Source organism: Orussus abietinus, unplaced genomic scaffold (assembly GCF_000612105.2).
Source record: "Orussus abietinus isolate OABI.00-Male unplaced genomic scaffold, Oabi_2.0 scaffold18, whole genome shotgun sequence".
Lineage (NCBI taxonomy): Eukaryota > Metazoa > Arthropoda > Insecta > Hymenoptera > Orussidae > Orussus > Orussus abietinus.
Genome location: NW_019396011.1, coordinates 24,092 through 39,742, shown reverse-complemented (window position 1 = coordinate 39,742; position 15,651 = coordinate 24,092). Strand labels below are relative to the sequence as shown.

General features: G+C 47.0%; 3 protein-coding genes across 5 annotated transcripts; 2 read left to right on the top strand and 1 right to left on the bottom strand.

Annotated features, from left to right (window-relative positions):
• The first annotated feature begins 488 nt into the window (after positions 1-488).
• Positions 489-2,085, top strand: LOC105700343 (tetratricopeptide repeat protein 1). Of its 2 annotated transcripts, none has more exons than XM_012426105.1 (5): positions 489-628; positions 828-1,100; positions 1,177-1,350; positions 1,422-1,607; positions 1,680-2,085. In XM_012426105.1, the coding sequence occupies exons 2-5, from the start codon at positions 831-833 to the stop codon at positions 1,857-1,859; spliced, it is 810 nt and encodes a 269-aa protein (XP_012281528.1). In that variant the 5' UTR covers positions 489-628; positions 828-830; the 3' UTR covers positions 1,860-2,085. The 2 variants fall into 2 exon arrangements, with proteins under 2 accessions (XP_012281528.1, XP_012281529.1); XM_012426106.2 differs by having other exon boundaries at positions 495-628; positions 698-1,100.
• Positions 2,086-2,493: 408 nt separating this feature from the next.
• Positions 2,494-8,211, top strand: LOC105700341 (probable sodium/potassium/calcium exchanger CG1090). Its single transcript, XM_023434483.1, is given in 9 exon segments — positions 2,494-2,694; positions 4,671-5,066; positions 5,347-5,578; positions 5,643-5,755; positions 5,860-6,035; positions 6,109-6,394; positions 6,396-6,735; positions 6,814-7,047; positions 7,112-8,211. Coding segments are annotated over 9 exon segments (2,004 nt in total). The 5' UTR covers positions 2,494-2,667; the 3' UTR covers positions 7,312-8,211.
• Positions 8,212-11,475: 3,264 nt separating this feature from the next.
• Positions 11,476-14,605, bottom strand: LOC105700342 (flap endonuclease GEN). Of its 2 annotated transcripts, none has more exons than XM_012426103.2 (7): positions 14,437-14,605; positions 14,109-14,293; positions 13,790-14,057; positions 13,432-13,718; positions 13,190-13,351; positions 12,945-13,110; positions 11,476-12,862 (listed from the first exon to the last, which is right to left on the bottom strand). In XM_012426103.2, exons 2-7 carry the CDS (start codon positions 14,270-14,272, stop codon positions 11,948-11,950), a joined length of 1,962 nt encoding a protein of 653 aa, XP_012281526.1. In that variant the 5' UTR covers positions 14,273-14,293; positions 14,437-14,605; the 3' UTR covers positions 11,476-11,947. The 2 variants fall into 2 exon arrangements, with proteins under 2 accessions (XP_012281526.1, XP_012281527.1); XM_012426104.2 differs by having other exon boundaries at positions 14,452-14,605.
• Positions 14,606-15,651: the final 1,046 nt, after the last annotated feature.

Below are 15,651 nucleotides of genomic sequence, written 5' to 3'. Positions count from 1 at the left end.
TTATATCTTTTATTAAAATGTATGCCTGGGGGGGAGCTCCATCCCCCCCCCCCCCTCGGTTATCCTATGTTCCTGTTACAAATCGAAAATTTCAACCCCTAAAATGTATGAAGAGAAGAAAAACGGTTACCGATGAGTTGGGAACATGTTGAACTCTACGGGACTCTACGGGACTCTACGGGACTCTACGGGACTCTACGGCACTCTATGGAACGCTTACAAATGCTCGATAACGCTCGAAAACGCTGTAAAAACGCTCTGATAATGATCGAGAAACGGTACCATCACGAGTACGTGAGCCACCAACGGCGACTGGTAGATGGTACCACCATCGCGAGTGCGCGAGCTCCTATCAGAAATTCGTTGCGCCGCCCTTGGGGGCAAAAAACGGTGAAAGCTAACGTATGAAACCAGAGGGCAGCACAGGATGCGATCGCACGATCCTGCCCGTGAGCAATCTCCCAACTCATCTCTGTAAATATGTTGAGTGAACGTACCCATTCATCAGATGAGCGTGAACCGATCACTCAACAGTTGTCACCTCTGAATGCCAATATTCTTACAATAGAAATCTGAAATCACTTTCGTCGGTGTAGATAACGTCACCAACAGGTGCATGAAATAACGCGTAAGTATCGATTATAGCAAACTAGGAAAACGTTTGAAGAGGTTATATTGGATAAAACCTGCGTAGCAGCACTCGCAGATACATGCACACAAGTGTCATTGTCACAACTGGCCCGAAATCACCGGAAACGTGATCGACTAACCGTGATTTATATAAAAAATTGTAATGTTATCAATGATGTTTGTCGTCTGAATTGAAGATTATGGACGGAAAACTTTCTCCAAAACCGCGGTCGAACGAAGAAGTTATAGATCAGCTGACAAAAGATTTAAGCAGCTCTTGTTCAACGATGAGCAAAGAGAGCGATGGGGACTGTAGACAGAGCACCTATTCAGAAATTCATGAAGAAGACGAAGAAGCAACCCCTAACAAGGAAGAACTAGAAACAAATTCTCAGGAAATGCTAGATGATCTCGTCGACGAAGAGGCATTAAAAGACAGGGAGATCGGACTGAGCGAGACTGACAAAGATGTTGGTGTTAATACGATTTAAATAGCATGCCATTTCTCGTTTCTCAAAGTAACGGTGACTATAATTTCTTTTTCAGAGCCTGAGAAAAGAAGCTGAGACCTTAAAGAACGAGGGTAACTCACTCTTTAAAATTGGAGAGTTTAAACAGGCATCGTCTGCCTACACACACGGATTACAAACCTGTCCACTAGCATTTAGCAATGACAGATCTATTCTGTATGCCAACCGGGCAGCTGCAAAGTCTAATTTAGTGAGTAAGACATACAAACCACGTGGACAAGTTACTATGCTTATGGAGATAAATAATTGAATCGATTACAGGGGGAAATAGAATTAGCGATAACGGATTGCAGTAGGGCCGTGGAATTAGATACGAATTACGTTAAGGCATACCTAAGGAGAGCTCGACTCTACGAGCAGTCGGAAAAATTGGACGAAGCTTTGGAAGACTTTAAAAAAGTTCTAACCTTTGACCCGCAACACGTGGAAGCAAATCGTGCCATAAGGGTAGGTCTTACCTGTTCCACTTAATTTTAACTTCAAGATACCCCTTGTTAATCAATTTACTCGTATCCACAGACACTACCAGCGGCGATTCAGGACAAGAATGAGAAATTGAAGGCCGAAATGCTGAGCAAATTTAAAGACCTTGGAAATATCATGCTAAAGCCCCTTGGCCTTTCGACGGATAACTTCAAACTCGAAAAAAACCCCGACGGCGAAGGATACTCGGTTAAGTTCCAACAGAATCTAAATTAAGAAGCGGATCGAACCGTATACCGCCAGGGAAAGTGACACAATGACTGGACAGAAATGCAACGATCATTTTCGTATTCTCGAACCACGGGATACGGTCAAGTCATACAATTTGCGCTGAGCATCCCCCGGCCAGGTATCCCCGAAAGAAATCACCTCCCGAACGAGACTCCCGCACATGTATATGAGCACGATTAAAGTAATCAATAAAACAACGACTTCAAAATCATCAAGCCGAAGCGCATGTCATACATTTCCAGGGGTCCTAACATCTCTTGATTACGATATTCGCTAACGTCACCGATTTATCTCGCCATTTCCATACTCGATCAGCGACAGGATTTAATGAAGGTCCCCGTAATTTCATTTTGGATATTGTAACATATTGTACAACATGATCTGCGGATAATGAATTCACCTCGAAAACTAGGTGAACGGATCGGAGAATGAAACCGTAGGCGGGTGGGAGGCCGGGGCATGAATCACCCCGAGGAAGCAATACGACTCCATAAAATAACGTAGGGGGTGTTCCCACCCCCGGGGGCGGCGCAGGCGTGGGCACATGCGCCCTGGTGTAGTACATTAGCGGCGACCGCTGTCGACGATCCCCCGCGAAGACGGCAAGGGCGCCCAGGGAACCACCCAGAGAAGTCGGCGGGCTCTCGTGCTCTCCAGGACGGTCGCGCCCCGAAGCCGAATCCGACCTGGCCCTGGTGCACCGCGACGCGACCGAGAGGCGACTCGAGACCATGCGAGGGTGAGTCCCGGGGCGACGTGGAGGAGGAGCAGAACCCTTCTCGGAGCCGATATCATGGAGGAGGAGCCGGTGATCCGGAAGGTGAGACTCCGCTCGCGGCGCGGTCTCGCCGCGTTCGGCCGAATCGATATTTCGGTGCCCCGATTACGCGAGTCGCCCTTTAATTCTAATTCGCGTGACGGCGCAATCCGTAATCCACGTCGCGGGGAAGCGCCAATTTCACGGTGCTCCACGGTGAGCTCGATTAAAATCGGGAATAAGTCGAGGACGAGCGATTGGCAAGCGGCGCCGAAAGGGGAACAATTGAGAGTCCTGTTAATACGAGTTATGCAACGAGCCCCGGATATATTCGTGGGAACCGATGTCTTCTTAATGAAATCTCCCGAGGTCGATGGATGCGCCCACGCCACCCCGTCCTCGAGGTCGCCCGCTCGCTTCTGGCCTAAATTTCGGGCGACTTCGCGAGACAAAATCAATCCTTCAATTAATTCTTCATTTTTTTAACGTTCCCAATGGTCGCCTCGTGGCCTCGCAGGCGGCAGCGGGCGGCAGCGGGCGGGTTCCAGGACATACGAGGGAGGTTCGAGGGAGTTCCCCTCGGGTGCGCTCATCAATCCACGCGGTAAATACCGCGGACACGTGGTCCGTCCTATGAATCACTCGGCGGGCACTACTCGTTACTCTTTTACGACGTGGCCCCCCCTTTTGACAAGTACAGGTTACCCGGACCCTGCGGGAATTCCTCGAAAAAGTATGCAATCGTTGCACTTCACCCGAAAAGTCGATTGGTTGCGATCCTGAGGAGAGATATCGTGGCCTCCCCGGAGAAGGGGCTCGCAAAGTTGCCTTTCTAATCTAACATAATATAATCTAAAGTAATATACGACCAGGATGCCCCGCGCGCTGATAAAAATGCCCATGTAAATTTACATACTCGATTGCCGCAATAAATTTCAATAACATTACATTGCTTCCGATATACCGCGTTCGGCATCTGAGTTGAGTTAAAGAAATTTATAATGTATTATTCCGTAGAGGTGAAAATGCTCCGATACGGTACATATCCAATGTTACGTGTATTCGTACATTTTCTAATTCCATGTTTTTCCCTTGTACGTTTTTCTGTGCGAAATTTCGGTTACTAGGTGCGTAAGAACGCATGTAAATTCCTATCGATTTTCATCAGTGCTGGTCTTCCTTGAATTTTGGGTTTCATCGGCCCACCTTCCGGGATTTCGTCCACCCCGATTAAGACGACCCGGGGCGCGATAAAGCGGCGATCGAATCTCGGCCCGAGGCCTCGGTTTAAGAAATGCGCCCGCAAAGGAGAGCCGTCCCGGCAAGATCCGGCAAACGGGCCTTAGGACGTCTCGCGGGTCGCGGATATCGTACCGCGCGTTTCTTCAAAGTAATTTACGCATGAGACTCGCGGCAGGCGTTATCGACCCCGGGCCTTCCGTCCAACGTGTTACGCTTTATCGCAAGTGCACCGACACGCGGGGAAATCACCTGCTTCGCGCAACTCCGGGCTATGCACGCGACGCGTCGAGCCGCGCGTAAACGATCGCTGACGCGGTCGAGCGAATGCAACGCGAGATATAAACCGAAAATATATTTCTCGCTATCAAACTAAACCGGTCGGGAGAAAATCCGAAAGTCAAGTTAACGACGTTACGGAGCATTCTTGCCGGCGGTGCCGATGCAAGTACGACACGCGACGCGTCCAGTCGGACCCGTTCCGCTGAGTATAAATAATTCTGCCAGAGATCCATGTCAAAATTGTATCAAAATGCTGCGGTTCCGGCCAAGAAGACTCTATAGGTCTAACGGGATAGTACATACACATTGTACGGTCGGAAGGGGTCAAGTAGAAAAATGCATTTCTTCCGTGAGTTCTCGAGTAGAGATGCACCGGCGCCCCGGATGCATCTGGGTATGCCATTAGTGATGCACGTAACCGAATGGTAAATACTTGCATCGCTGCAAGGGAGGGGAGAATCTCTCGGTATTTGCGTGCTCGTCGGGCCGCAGCGAGTGAGTTTTGCCTTAAGTTTCAGTCTCAGGCCATGAGAAACAGACCGCGGCGTCTGTCGCGCCGCGAGAGACGGCCCCTTCAGGTAGGACTCTTCCTGGTGTACGTGGTGATGCAGCTGGCGACATCGACAGGGCAGACGACGAACGAAAACGGGGGTGTGAACGAGATGCCTCCACCGTCACCTGCGATGCCTTCTCCCTCCCCTGCAGCGCCGACGACGCCGAAGGCGGCGCCGGAAGCCCCGAAGCCGCCCACGAGGACCCCCCCGAACAAGGGACCGGGACAGAAAGCGGTGGTCCCGGGTGGTGAAACCATCGATAAGCACGCGGAGCCCTCGAAGCCCCGAGAACCTTCCAAAGAGCCCGGGACCATGTCCAAGGAGTCCCCGAAAAAGGTCCAGGGGGTGCTCGGCACGACTGTGAGTGGTTCCCGAAAAAGCGTACTACTTCGAATAATCCTTCTCCATCTCTCGTACGTGCATCGTCCTTCAACGATTTCATTTGACTCGCGGAAACGTCAACTCTTCGAGGTGAGATCAGCGGTGGTCCGAGTGGGCCGGAATTTAACTCGCCTCGGAAATGACTCGAGAGATGGAGAAAGGAGGATGAGAGAAAGAGAGTGGCACTCCGCATCGCGGATCGTATTCCGAGGCTTGACTTAATGACTGCAAATTAATGCAAGTGAATAATGACGAGTAGGCGGCCCCGACGAGGACGACGCCCTACGTGGACCTTCATCCTACTTGGCGGCCCAGACGAGAGAATTGTTCGCCACCGGCCATCGAGCAATTTCCTCGACCCCTGATGGGTCCGGGGGCGAGGAAACACGGAGGCTTGATCATCCACGTGCTGGTGGCCGTTTACACCTTCCTGGGCCTGGCCATCGTCTGCGACGACTACTTTGTCGCCAGTCTGGACAGAATATGTGAAGGTACAGGACTTTGAGTTCTTCGTTGCCCGACGATCTACCCGACGATGAGTCTCTCCGCTTTCAGAACTACGCTTATCACCCGACGTGGCAGGCGCGACCTTCATGGCTGCCGGGTCGTCCGCTCCCGAGCTGGCGACCGTCGTCATCGGGGTCTTCTTCGCCAAGGACGACATAGGTGTACGCGTTCCTCGAATTTATCTCCAGGCTCTGCATGCCTTGAATCAACTAGATCTTAATTGACCCTCGCGTGAACTGGCGATAAGGTGCATGTATTGCGGCAGGTCAGCGGCGTTATCGGGAGCGCGGTCTTCAACATCATGTTCGTCATATCGGTGTGCGGTCTCTGCTCTGGCACGGTCTCCAAACTGAACTGGTGGCCGCTTTGTCGGGACTGCTTCTTCTACGCCATCTCCATCCTGGTGATGCTAGGCACGATCTTCAACGAGAGCATATCCTGGTAAATCCTCCACCTCTTTCGAAATTAATTATATTTCTCGGTATCTAAATAACTTGTAAAATATACCCCTCAGGATGGAGTCCCTCTTCATGCTGCTGATGTACGCGGTGTACTGCATCGCTCTGTCCTTCAACGCGTCCTTGGAGAGATGGGCCAAGTCCTACAACATCCCGTTCCTGCCCAAGGATGACGACCCTGCCGAGGAAAGCGCCCTGGTGAGCTACAGATCACTTCAGGAAGAGCGGTTATCCTATACCGGACCCATCTCACCGGTAACGGAACAGGTCAAGGCGCAGGAAGGTGAGCTCTTCAAGATGAAGATCCCCTTTCGACCTCTTCCTTCTTCGACCACTTCTTCCAGGGAACCCGATGGAGATGGACCAACCGCATCAGCAACAGCCGCCGCCGCCGCCGCCGCCGCCGCAGCAGCAGCAGCCAGTGGCGAAGCAGGCGCCGCAATACTACAAAGCCAAGGATCCAGATCCAAACGAGGTGTCTCCTCTCGTCATGCCCGCTGATGCTACTCAATGGAGAAAATTCACGTGGGGTCTGGTCTACCCCATCCACTTCATGTGTCGAGCCACCATGCCGGACTGCCGCCAGGACAAGTACCGGAACTGGTACCCCTTCACCTTCTGCATCTCCATGATATGGATCAGCTTCTACAGCTACATCATGGTGTGGATGATCACGATAATAGGTACATATATACAAACCCCGCGCCATCTCTCCCCTCTTCGGGAATCAAGGTTTTACGCACTCTTTTTCGTCTCTTCAGGAAGTACATTGGGGATCCCCGACACGGTGATGGGGTTGACGTTCGTGGCGGCCGGAGTCAGCGTTCCCGATGCCTTGTCATCCCTCGCTGTCATTAAGGAGGGCCTCGGCGACATGGCAGTGAGCAACGCGGTTGGCAGCAACGTCTTCGACATCCTGGTCTGCCTGGGGTTGCCCTGGTTCATCCAAACGGCCATGATCTCTCCTGGTTCCCACGTCAACGTCACCAGCAGAGGTGAGAGTTTCTGGAAAATCATTCAAATGTACACATTAACGTGAAAAATCCCCCTCTTCTTCAGGGTTGACCTACTCGACGATATCTCTGCTCTCCACCGTGGTGTTTCTGGTCCTGGCGACGCATCTGAACGGCTGGAAGCTGGATCGCCGATACGGAGTTGTGCTGATGATCTGGTACCTCGTCTTCATAGTGTTCGCTTCGCTGTACGAGCTCAACATCTTCGGAGAGATGAATCCACCCGTGTGCCCGAGCTCGTTCTAGACTCCTCCAGGTCCGCCCCGGTGCCTTCTTCGAGGCCCGTAAGTTCCACCCGAAGAACTTCCTAAACAGTGGAGAAGAAGCTCCTGAAGAATCCTCCGTGTCTCTCCGCTACTCCACAACCTGGAGATCCGAGCTAAAGTCGAGGTCGGTGACACTTCTTCGGATGACCCTGCCACGTGGCACATGACAGGCCTCCGTATAATCCATCAGTATTACGAGTGTTACTTATTATTTATCTCGCTGGTATCGACCCGTAAGCCGATATCGCTGCACCAAATTCGGGCGTATGGGGGAAAAAGAATCCAAAACTCGCGCAAACGTCGCGCGCCGATATTCTCCTCACGGCGCATAGGATAATACCGTGATGGTCCAATTTTCTCATTGATCTTCTTCGATTTTCTGTTGAAAACCGTTGCAGGATCTTCGTCGATTTCTCCGATCGATAGGATCGATGCTCCATCGGTTGGATGCAGGCTCGACCCCTCCTGCCCTGACGCCCTTCCGAGGCGACGAAAAACCTGAAAATAAATACGAACCGTAAACGACGGTATATCTAAATACAAAAAGTCGTTCCTATTTATCGTAGAGTAATCTCTAGGTCCTAATTCTCAGGCGTACTAAAGCACAGGGCGTGAATAAACGTGAAAAAGCGAGGAAATGAATTTCTACCCCGTTCTCTCGGGACGCCAGGGCCAGGCGGGTTAAAGTGACGTAAAAGCGGTATCCGAGAGGTCGATCGTTTATGGGACTTTCCTCCGGACCGGGTGTACCGAGTCGTTCGAAACCTCACCGCGTGAGTATGGAGGCCCTAAGGAAGGTCTGGACACCTACGAAATTGCATTTTTTATAAAAAAAAAAAGAAATTTAAAAATAGTTTAGAAGAAAAAATCATTTAGGAACGAACGCTCACGAGTGTCAGGACCTTCCTTGGGGCCTTCGCAGTCACGAAGAAAAATTTCAAATAATTCGGTACACCCAGTTTGGCGAAAAATTTCACAAACGAGACCCCCTTAACGCCACTTTCACCTCACCTTAAGCTTATCTCGTCGATTCGCCGTGTTAGAATTTTTGCGAGGTATTCTGCAAATATTTAGAAGTACACGTGGTCGCCTAGTAAACGCAGCCTAACGTTACAACCTCTAGTGCCTGGGATAGGATATTTCGCGAGAAGTCAGATTACGAGGAACCCCGACTTTTGTCGGCCCTAATCATTCGGTTACATCGACCCATGCACTTATAGTTGTAGAGAAAAATGAAACGGATAGAAAGCGGGCTAGCACGTTAAAGTAAAAGATAAATAAATAAATCCGCAGAATCGTCGCATCTGCCGTGACGAGAGTGTCGCCGTGTGACGCGCATACGTGCGGGTCACGACATAGAATAGACGTACGTTTTTCAAGACTCGTGTCCTTTTCATCGTCGGAGGAATTCGATGGTTACAAGTAATTACAATGACTCTCTAAGCGCGATCCCTGTTAACGGTGCGCGTCTTTAGGGCGGTCGGTCGCTCCCGAGGGAGAGACGAGAGCGAAGACACGAATCTTGAATGAGCATAAAGAGTAGTCGCAGTCACGTTCCGGTACACGTATCCATACGAGACGCGAAGGATAATTACCGCAGACGGGAATGCGCTCGTCTTCGAGCATTCCGTGTGCCCTTAGAATTTAATCGTCACGTCGAATGGCTTCGAGCTCCACGGTTGCGCGACCATTCCGGGAGAGAAATGAAAAGTGGATAAAAATCGAAGGACGCGTTTTTCAATTTCTCATCCATTTCAATTGAACCCTCCTCCCGGGACACGCTCCCGTAAGGCTAAGGAAGACTAAATACCAAGTCCAAGTTATATGCGTTAATTAGCCATGAAAGTGAAATATGCAATGTCGGTCGCGATATCGATAATTCGCCGATCGGAGGACGTCGCTTATCCGCGAGATGCGCATCGGGTCGTGTAAAAGTAACGAGAGAAATTATAACATGCGTTCTTCGTCGTGGGTGTTTGTAAAAAAAGATGATCTAACTCCGACGACGACGAAGAGGGGAACTGACCGAAGTCCCGAGAACCATTTACGTCGCGATCCGTGACGTACTTTAGCTGTGGTTTCTACGCATCTATCGTGTAATGGCCTTTGTTGATTTAGCTCGATTTATATATTACATTACTACATAGGTATATGTATAGAAACGTACACAACGACCGTCTCCAGCCGTTTTACAAAGCGATCGAAGAGCGTCTCTCGGACCCCTTCTGTCTTCCTTCCCCGAGATTAGATTCGCCAGTAAATGTCCGCCTGCGATCGATACCAATTAATCGAGCGCATGCATAGGAAAAAGTTGAAACGACCGCTCAACAGACGCCGCCATTTATGCGCATCCTTTGGGCGAAGCAACGCAATTATTGAATTATTGATTACGCGCTCGCGCCTCGCGACGCCGCGCGGATTCGAGGAAAGGGAATCAGCGATTGAAGACGAGGTGAACAAAAGTAATACCTAGTTCCTTCGCCGGGTCTCTGGCGGGAAAACATTCGGTGTAGACCGTTACGAAAGGGTGGGCGGAAAAAGAAAAGAAAAAAAAACGGATAATGGCGGGGAGGAAAGCACAGAGGGACGCCTGTGCCTTGCTCAGAAATTCTAAAGAGTGACGGACCTTGAAGCCAGGATATGTTTTAAGGAAAGAAAATGTATTCTCGTGTTCTGACTCCACGACTCGCCAAGTCTTTGACGGATTTCTCAGCGGGGCTGCCCTCGATCCGACCGAGTCGCGAGCACGGCGGAAAAGAAAAAAAAGGACAATAATTGACGCAGCCTTATCCGATGAAAGTATCTTACCTAATCCCGATCTTGCGCGTTCCTCGAGACCGTCGCGGACTCGGGACCCCTTACCGATGTTTCAAAAGGAAAAAAGAAGAAGAAGAAGAAGAGACCTGGACCCATTGAACGCTTCTGCGAGTCCTTTTAAGAGGTCCTGCCGAATTTCCGGAGAATCGAAGGCGCTCCCGAGGGTCGCGAGGATCGCGAGGGCGCTCTAGCGAATGCCATTGTTTAGGGAAAAGCTTTAGATTGTTGACGTTGAACGTGTTATTAATTATTACCATGTCGATTAGCACATTAGGCTGTCCTAGTGAGGCGTTAGTTCAGGAAAGGTGGCCGGACGAATCCTTAATGATCTCGCGAGTGCGGGAAACACGTTCTCCTCGTCTTTTCGGTACATATAGTTGTCATCCAGGAGTCGTCCTGCAATTGGTAAGAAAAGTCAATCTTAGGATATATACACAGGCATATACATACACGTTATAAACTGAAGGAATGAGCTTTAAGTCGCCAGTCATTCGAGAACCACGATCAATTCGAGGGTGCCCTTACGTACCGTGACGAAAACCAAGTCAATACTTCCGATTCCTAGACAGAGAGTACTTTGACTTTGAGACTTCTTTTGTTTCATTGATAAATTCCGTCCTCACAGACCCCACTTCAACCCTTCAACCGCATTTCTGAGAAAAAAAAAAAAAATTTCACTTTCATCCTGCCATTTTCCCCCGATTTTCCCTAGTTCTATTTATTCCAACCTTACGCCCCACAAATATACTTTATTATTAATTAATTCCTGCCAGGACGTACCTTCACCTGAAATTCTAGTTTTCCCCGAAGGTTCTACGCCGTCAAATTAGACTAGGATAAAAATCGGGATCCTTGGGGAAGAGTTTTGGTACGATTTTCCTTTTGCGAGATCCAAAGATCGGGCCCGAAATTATCGAGTTCGTCTTCCTGTATGAATTTAGAGAATTCTATTTCCTCACCACTGTAACAATTCGACCGAGTGTAACCTAAAGCGTCAATATAATCTAGTCGTAGCCGTGTACATACATACATACCATATGATTATTACGCCGGCGTACAGCCGAGGTCGGAACAAAAGACCGGATACCGCGATATATGATTTAATATTACAGTTGACATTAACGAAGTAAACCGAGATGGATGATAGGTGTTATGTACTCGGATGTATGTAACACGTTTAAACAATAAAGCTATTGCTAAATACTGTGAGATTTGATATTTCAGGAGGAAGTATGGATAGTGCTGGACGAGAAAGTGAAATTCCAAGAGATGAATAAACTAGAGAAGTAGACCTAGAAGTAGTACCTAGACAACTGCTATCGGTGGATTTAGGAAAATACAAACGCTCCGTATCTTTATTGCATTCCGTGCGACTCGCGAGAGTACAGATACACGCTTCCTTACATCGTAAATTACACGGCCCCGTAAAGCTACGTTAACTAACAAAATAATAAAATTCAGTCACATAATACTGTTCATTGAAATGCATAACAAAAAATAAAATATCGCTTAACGTCGCATATAGAGAACCGTTTACAAAAATATCCTTCACGATTGGATAAAGTCTCTAGCTGAACTTTTCTCAATTATTTAGGCATCGACATACTCCATCCTATAAAACTGTGTTGGCTCGGTATCGAAGAACAACTCGTACCATAATAAAGTAAAAGTCAGTCATATAACCATGTTTCCATTTAAATGATTTTACGGAAAAGAAAAGAAAAATTGGCTTCCCGGTGTCACTTCTTCGTCATCAACTACAGCACCTGGCTGAGTTTCGTTCACAACTTACTGCCGACTTAATCTATCTCGATGACTTCGGGTGAAGTATTGATTCTCTCTGTTAAAGGTACATGTGATTCGACCAAGCAATCTATCTCCCCCACAAGGCTGCGATTAGGAGTCGTGCCCGAAATGGTTGCCATAATTGTTACTTCGGAATCACTTTTGCCTGGTACATTCCGTGATTCGGCAGCAAAATTTTGCGTTTGCTTATTACATATCTTGTCGATTACTTCCGATATATTGGCTTCGCCGTCTTCATAATCGGAATTAAAGTCTTCGGGTGTCAACTTGTTATACATCGTCTCCAAGGTACTGTCTAATTTATTCCTCTGCTCCGTTGCGAGGACTTTTGCAACCCGGGGATTTTGTTTCCTTGTTAACGCACCTTCACAAGATGTATGAAAATACTCGGACAACAGTGTTTGGTGGCTGACCTTTTGTCTGGACCTTTCGGGGTAACTACTTGATTCTTCAACTGCCGGAGCAACTATTTTGAATCGTCCCATTCTTCGCTTTTTAGGTTTGACATTCGACGATTTCTGTGCTTCAGCTGTTTTGGATCTTTTCCCGGAGTTTCTAAACTTTTCAACCAGGTCAGGATAACAACGAGAAATGTGTATCTGGGGCTCAGTAGTGACTAGGTCATCGGACGTTTTCGAGTTACTTATGGCTTCATTTTCTACATTTTCAGTATTGAATATACCAGGAGGTATAATAGCAGAACTCTTTTTCCATACGATGTCGTAACTCGCCACGCCCTTTACATTCTTGGTGTTTCTTATGCACTCTGGCTCTAAATTTCTAGTTATTAATTGTCGTTCTTCGATTGATAATTCTGAGGCGCGCAATAGTTGCCAACGTGTAACCAATGGAAAGATCATAGAAAGTGAATATTTTCCTGGCCAGCCTAGTTGACGTCTCATCAAATTCTACAATACAATGTTTCATTATCACTGACAGAAATTCCTACACTATATACCTGTTAATATGTATTACATAGGGAGAACATACTGTAAATTCTAGTATCTGAGGTTCATGCCACTCAAGATCTAAGTCAGAAGGAACCGGATCTTTCCGGATTAGAAATTCGTTGATGAGTTCCTGATTGGGGAAATTTTCTACGCCAATAGCTTTTTTTCGCAAAGACACTTCATTCATTACCAACTCCTTGGTTCCTCTAGAAAGTTATAAACATTTTTAAAGAAGCATTATTTATCAAATCATTTAAATCAACTTAGATCTTACAGTGAACTCACTTGAAAAGTGTACTACACTTTTCTGTGGTACCGCACTCTTGACATCCTGATTTTGCATGTACTCGAAGTTTTCCTCTGTGTCCACAGGAAGGGCACAGATTGCCATTGTTTAAATCATTCCCTAATCTAGCAAGTTTATCGTCAGTCCTCCAACTTTTTAACCTTTAAATAAATACAATTTATTTGTTTTATAGAATTCAAACGACTTCTCACAATAATATGATTAGTTAAACAATATCTACCTGTCTAATATATCTTCTTCCTTAACGAATCTAAATAATTTTAAAGCCGCCTCCTTTCCTACTCTAGTTAACCCTTCATCATAATCACAACCACATAAAAGCGCCAATGCTATCATCTGTTTTCTGCCCAGACCAAGTACTCGCTCGATCTTTTCCATCTTATAAGTATCTACCGACCCATTCCCAGAGAATCGATTACCAGTATCACTCGTGCAAAAATTGCGATAGACTACTCTAGCACCGTATAAAAAACAGTCACTGTCTTGACTAACACAACCGTCGACAAGCTAGATTAATAATCAGGCACAAATTTAACTTTATATTAGCAAGTTTCCATTTGGAGGTTAAGTAAACTTACTCCATCCTCATTTAAATGCGCACACAGAGCTTCGGCCTCTCCATGACTACGAACACAATGAAGTCCCATATATCTTAACATCTCTTCGCATTCTGTGAGTACGGCATCCAATCGACCGCGCTTTCCATTGTTAACTATCATCTTTCCTAAAGTAACACGGAGTCTCTTGGCTATAGTTTTTTGCTTCAAATCGGGTGGTCTACCATCCAAGACAAAAACTGGCATAATTCCGTGCAGAAGTAACCATGAAGCGCGACAATAAAGATTCCTACAAATAATTTTGTCAACAGAATGTCAACTCCTAAAACATGTAATTTACCTGAGAAACATTTTATTATTATTTTGTACAGAGGCATCCATCACCGTTTGACTAGCAACAACCCAGCCGCTCAAGTCAATTGCAATTGCTTTGCCATGCAATTCAAATAACGGCATTCTCTCTGACATTGAGGCCAAAATATTCCAAAGATGTTTTACGCCCATTTTTTCTAACTTTATGTCTACCTGATGATAAACATTTTAATATTCTTACTTATGAAACATACGAAACCAAATACGTGAAAGCTTATTGATTCTGAATCAGGAATAGTTATTGTAAGATACTTTGTACATATCTCAAAATGTGTATAAATATTTTTCCCACGTGCCTGAGATAACCTGACCTAACAATCTCAATGGTGGTAAACCGATGTCAGTTCTTCCTTCTTTCTTCGTTTAATGCAGTTTAATGGATTTCGACGTAGTGGTTCGAGCTCAGTACGCACTAACGATCAACCGATGCCAGTTCAAAATGAAATCAACTAAGTGCGCTCAGAATGTAATTCGTTAAATGCGTTCAAAAACTCACTGGAAGTAGCAGTAGTGGGGTATTTTAACCGAGATACGGTATTTGATTGGCTCATTCCAATGTACCAGACGAATGACTGAATAATCTTTCTTTGCACGAGATAAACGTATAAGAACAGGGGGTCTATTACGTAAAGTAAATTGAGCGAAAATGTGAAAAATGAGTAACTCACGATATTACGGAAAGTTTTTGGTGGTGAGAATGCGAGACCATTCATATGAATTGACTCGGCACAAATTTTTAAGCGAAATGGTGAAGCATAGACTCGAGTTCTCTTCTTTACTTTTACCGGCTTTTCATCTTCCGGCCATTCCTGCCTATAACACACTACCTCACAACAATTTTCAATTTACAAAGTATCTACCTTTATTTAACAATATTACTAGACCGGAAATGCTAGTGATCTCGTTCTTTCATATAGCGAATACGTAATTCGGCAAACAAACCCACGTGAGATGAAAGTGCGAGAAATGAGCGCTCTCGTCAAAAATACGTAATAAACGTCCAGAGATGAGTTGGGAGTATCGATGAGGAGGATCCCTGAATTGGGTCACCATTGGGGGGTATTAGGTGGCAGGGGCGTTGGCCGTCCATATCCTCCACTGGGCGACAGCACAGGCTGCGATCGCGCGACCTTGCCCGTGAGCAATCTCCAAACTCATCTCTGTCAAATCAGAGATGAGTTGAGAGATTCACGGGAAAGATCGAGCGACCGCGTCCTGTGCGACCTCCGGTGGACGATGCAGACGGCTAATGCACTTGCCACCCGTTACACCTCTGGGCAGCCCGAGAACCGGCTGAAAAAGTGATGAACTCCTCACAAAAACTCCAAACCCTGTGTCTCCTCCGAAAAAAATCGCAGCCACTAGCTCGAGAGACCAATTTAAACGGAACAACCTTCCCCATCAAGCTACTGTGGACGCAGTTCGCATCGCGAAAAAAATTCACGTCACTCGTCATTAGACGTCGTCCAATCACGAGTGGATTACTCGTGGATTACCATCACGAATACGTG

Coding starts and splice junctions, on each gene's coding strand:
- LOC105700342 (XM_012426103.2), bottom strand. CDS start 14,272: ATGGGCGTAAAACATCTTTGGAATATTTTGGCCTCAATGTCAGAGAGA. Junction 13,352..13,431: donor GAAGAAGATATATTAGACAG/GTAGATATTGTT, acceptor ATTTATTTAAAG/GTTAAAAAGTTGGAGGACTG. Junction 13,111..13,189: donor AAGTGTAGTACACTTTTCAA/GTGAGTTCACTG, acceptor ATAACTTTCTAG/AGGAACCAAGGAGTTGGTAA.
- LOC105700343 (XM_012426105.1), top strand. CDS start 831: ATGGACGGAAAACTTTCTCCAAAACCGCGGTCGAACGAAGAAGTTATA. Junction 1,101..1,176: donor TGAGCGAGACTGACAAAGAT/GTTGGTGTTAAT, acceptor TTTCTTTTTCAG/AGCCTGAGAAAAGAAGCTGA. Junction 1,351..1,421: donor CAGCTGCAAAGTCTAATTTA/GTGAGTAAGACA, acceptor AATCGATTACAG/GGGGAAATAGAATTAGCGAT.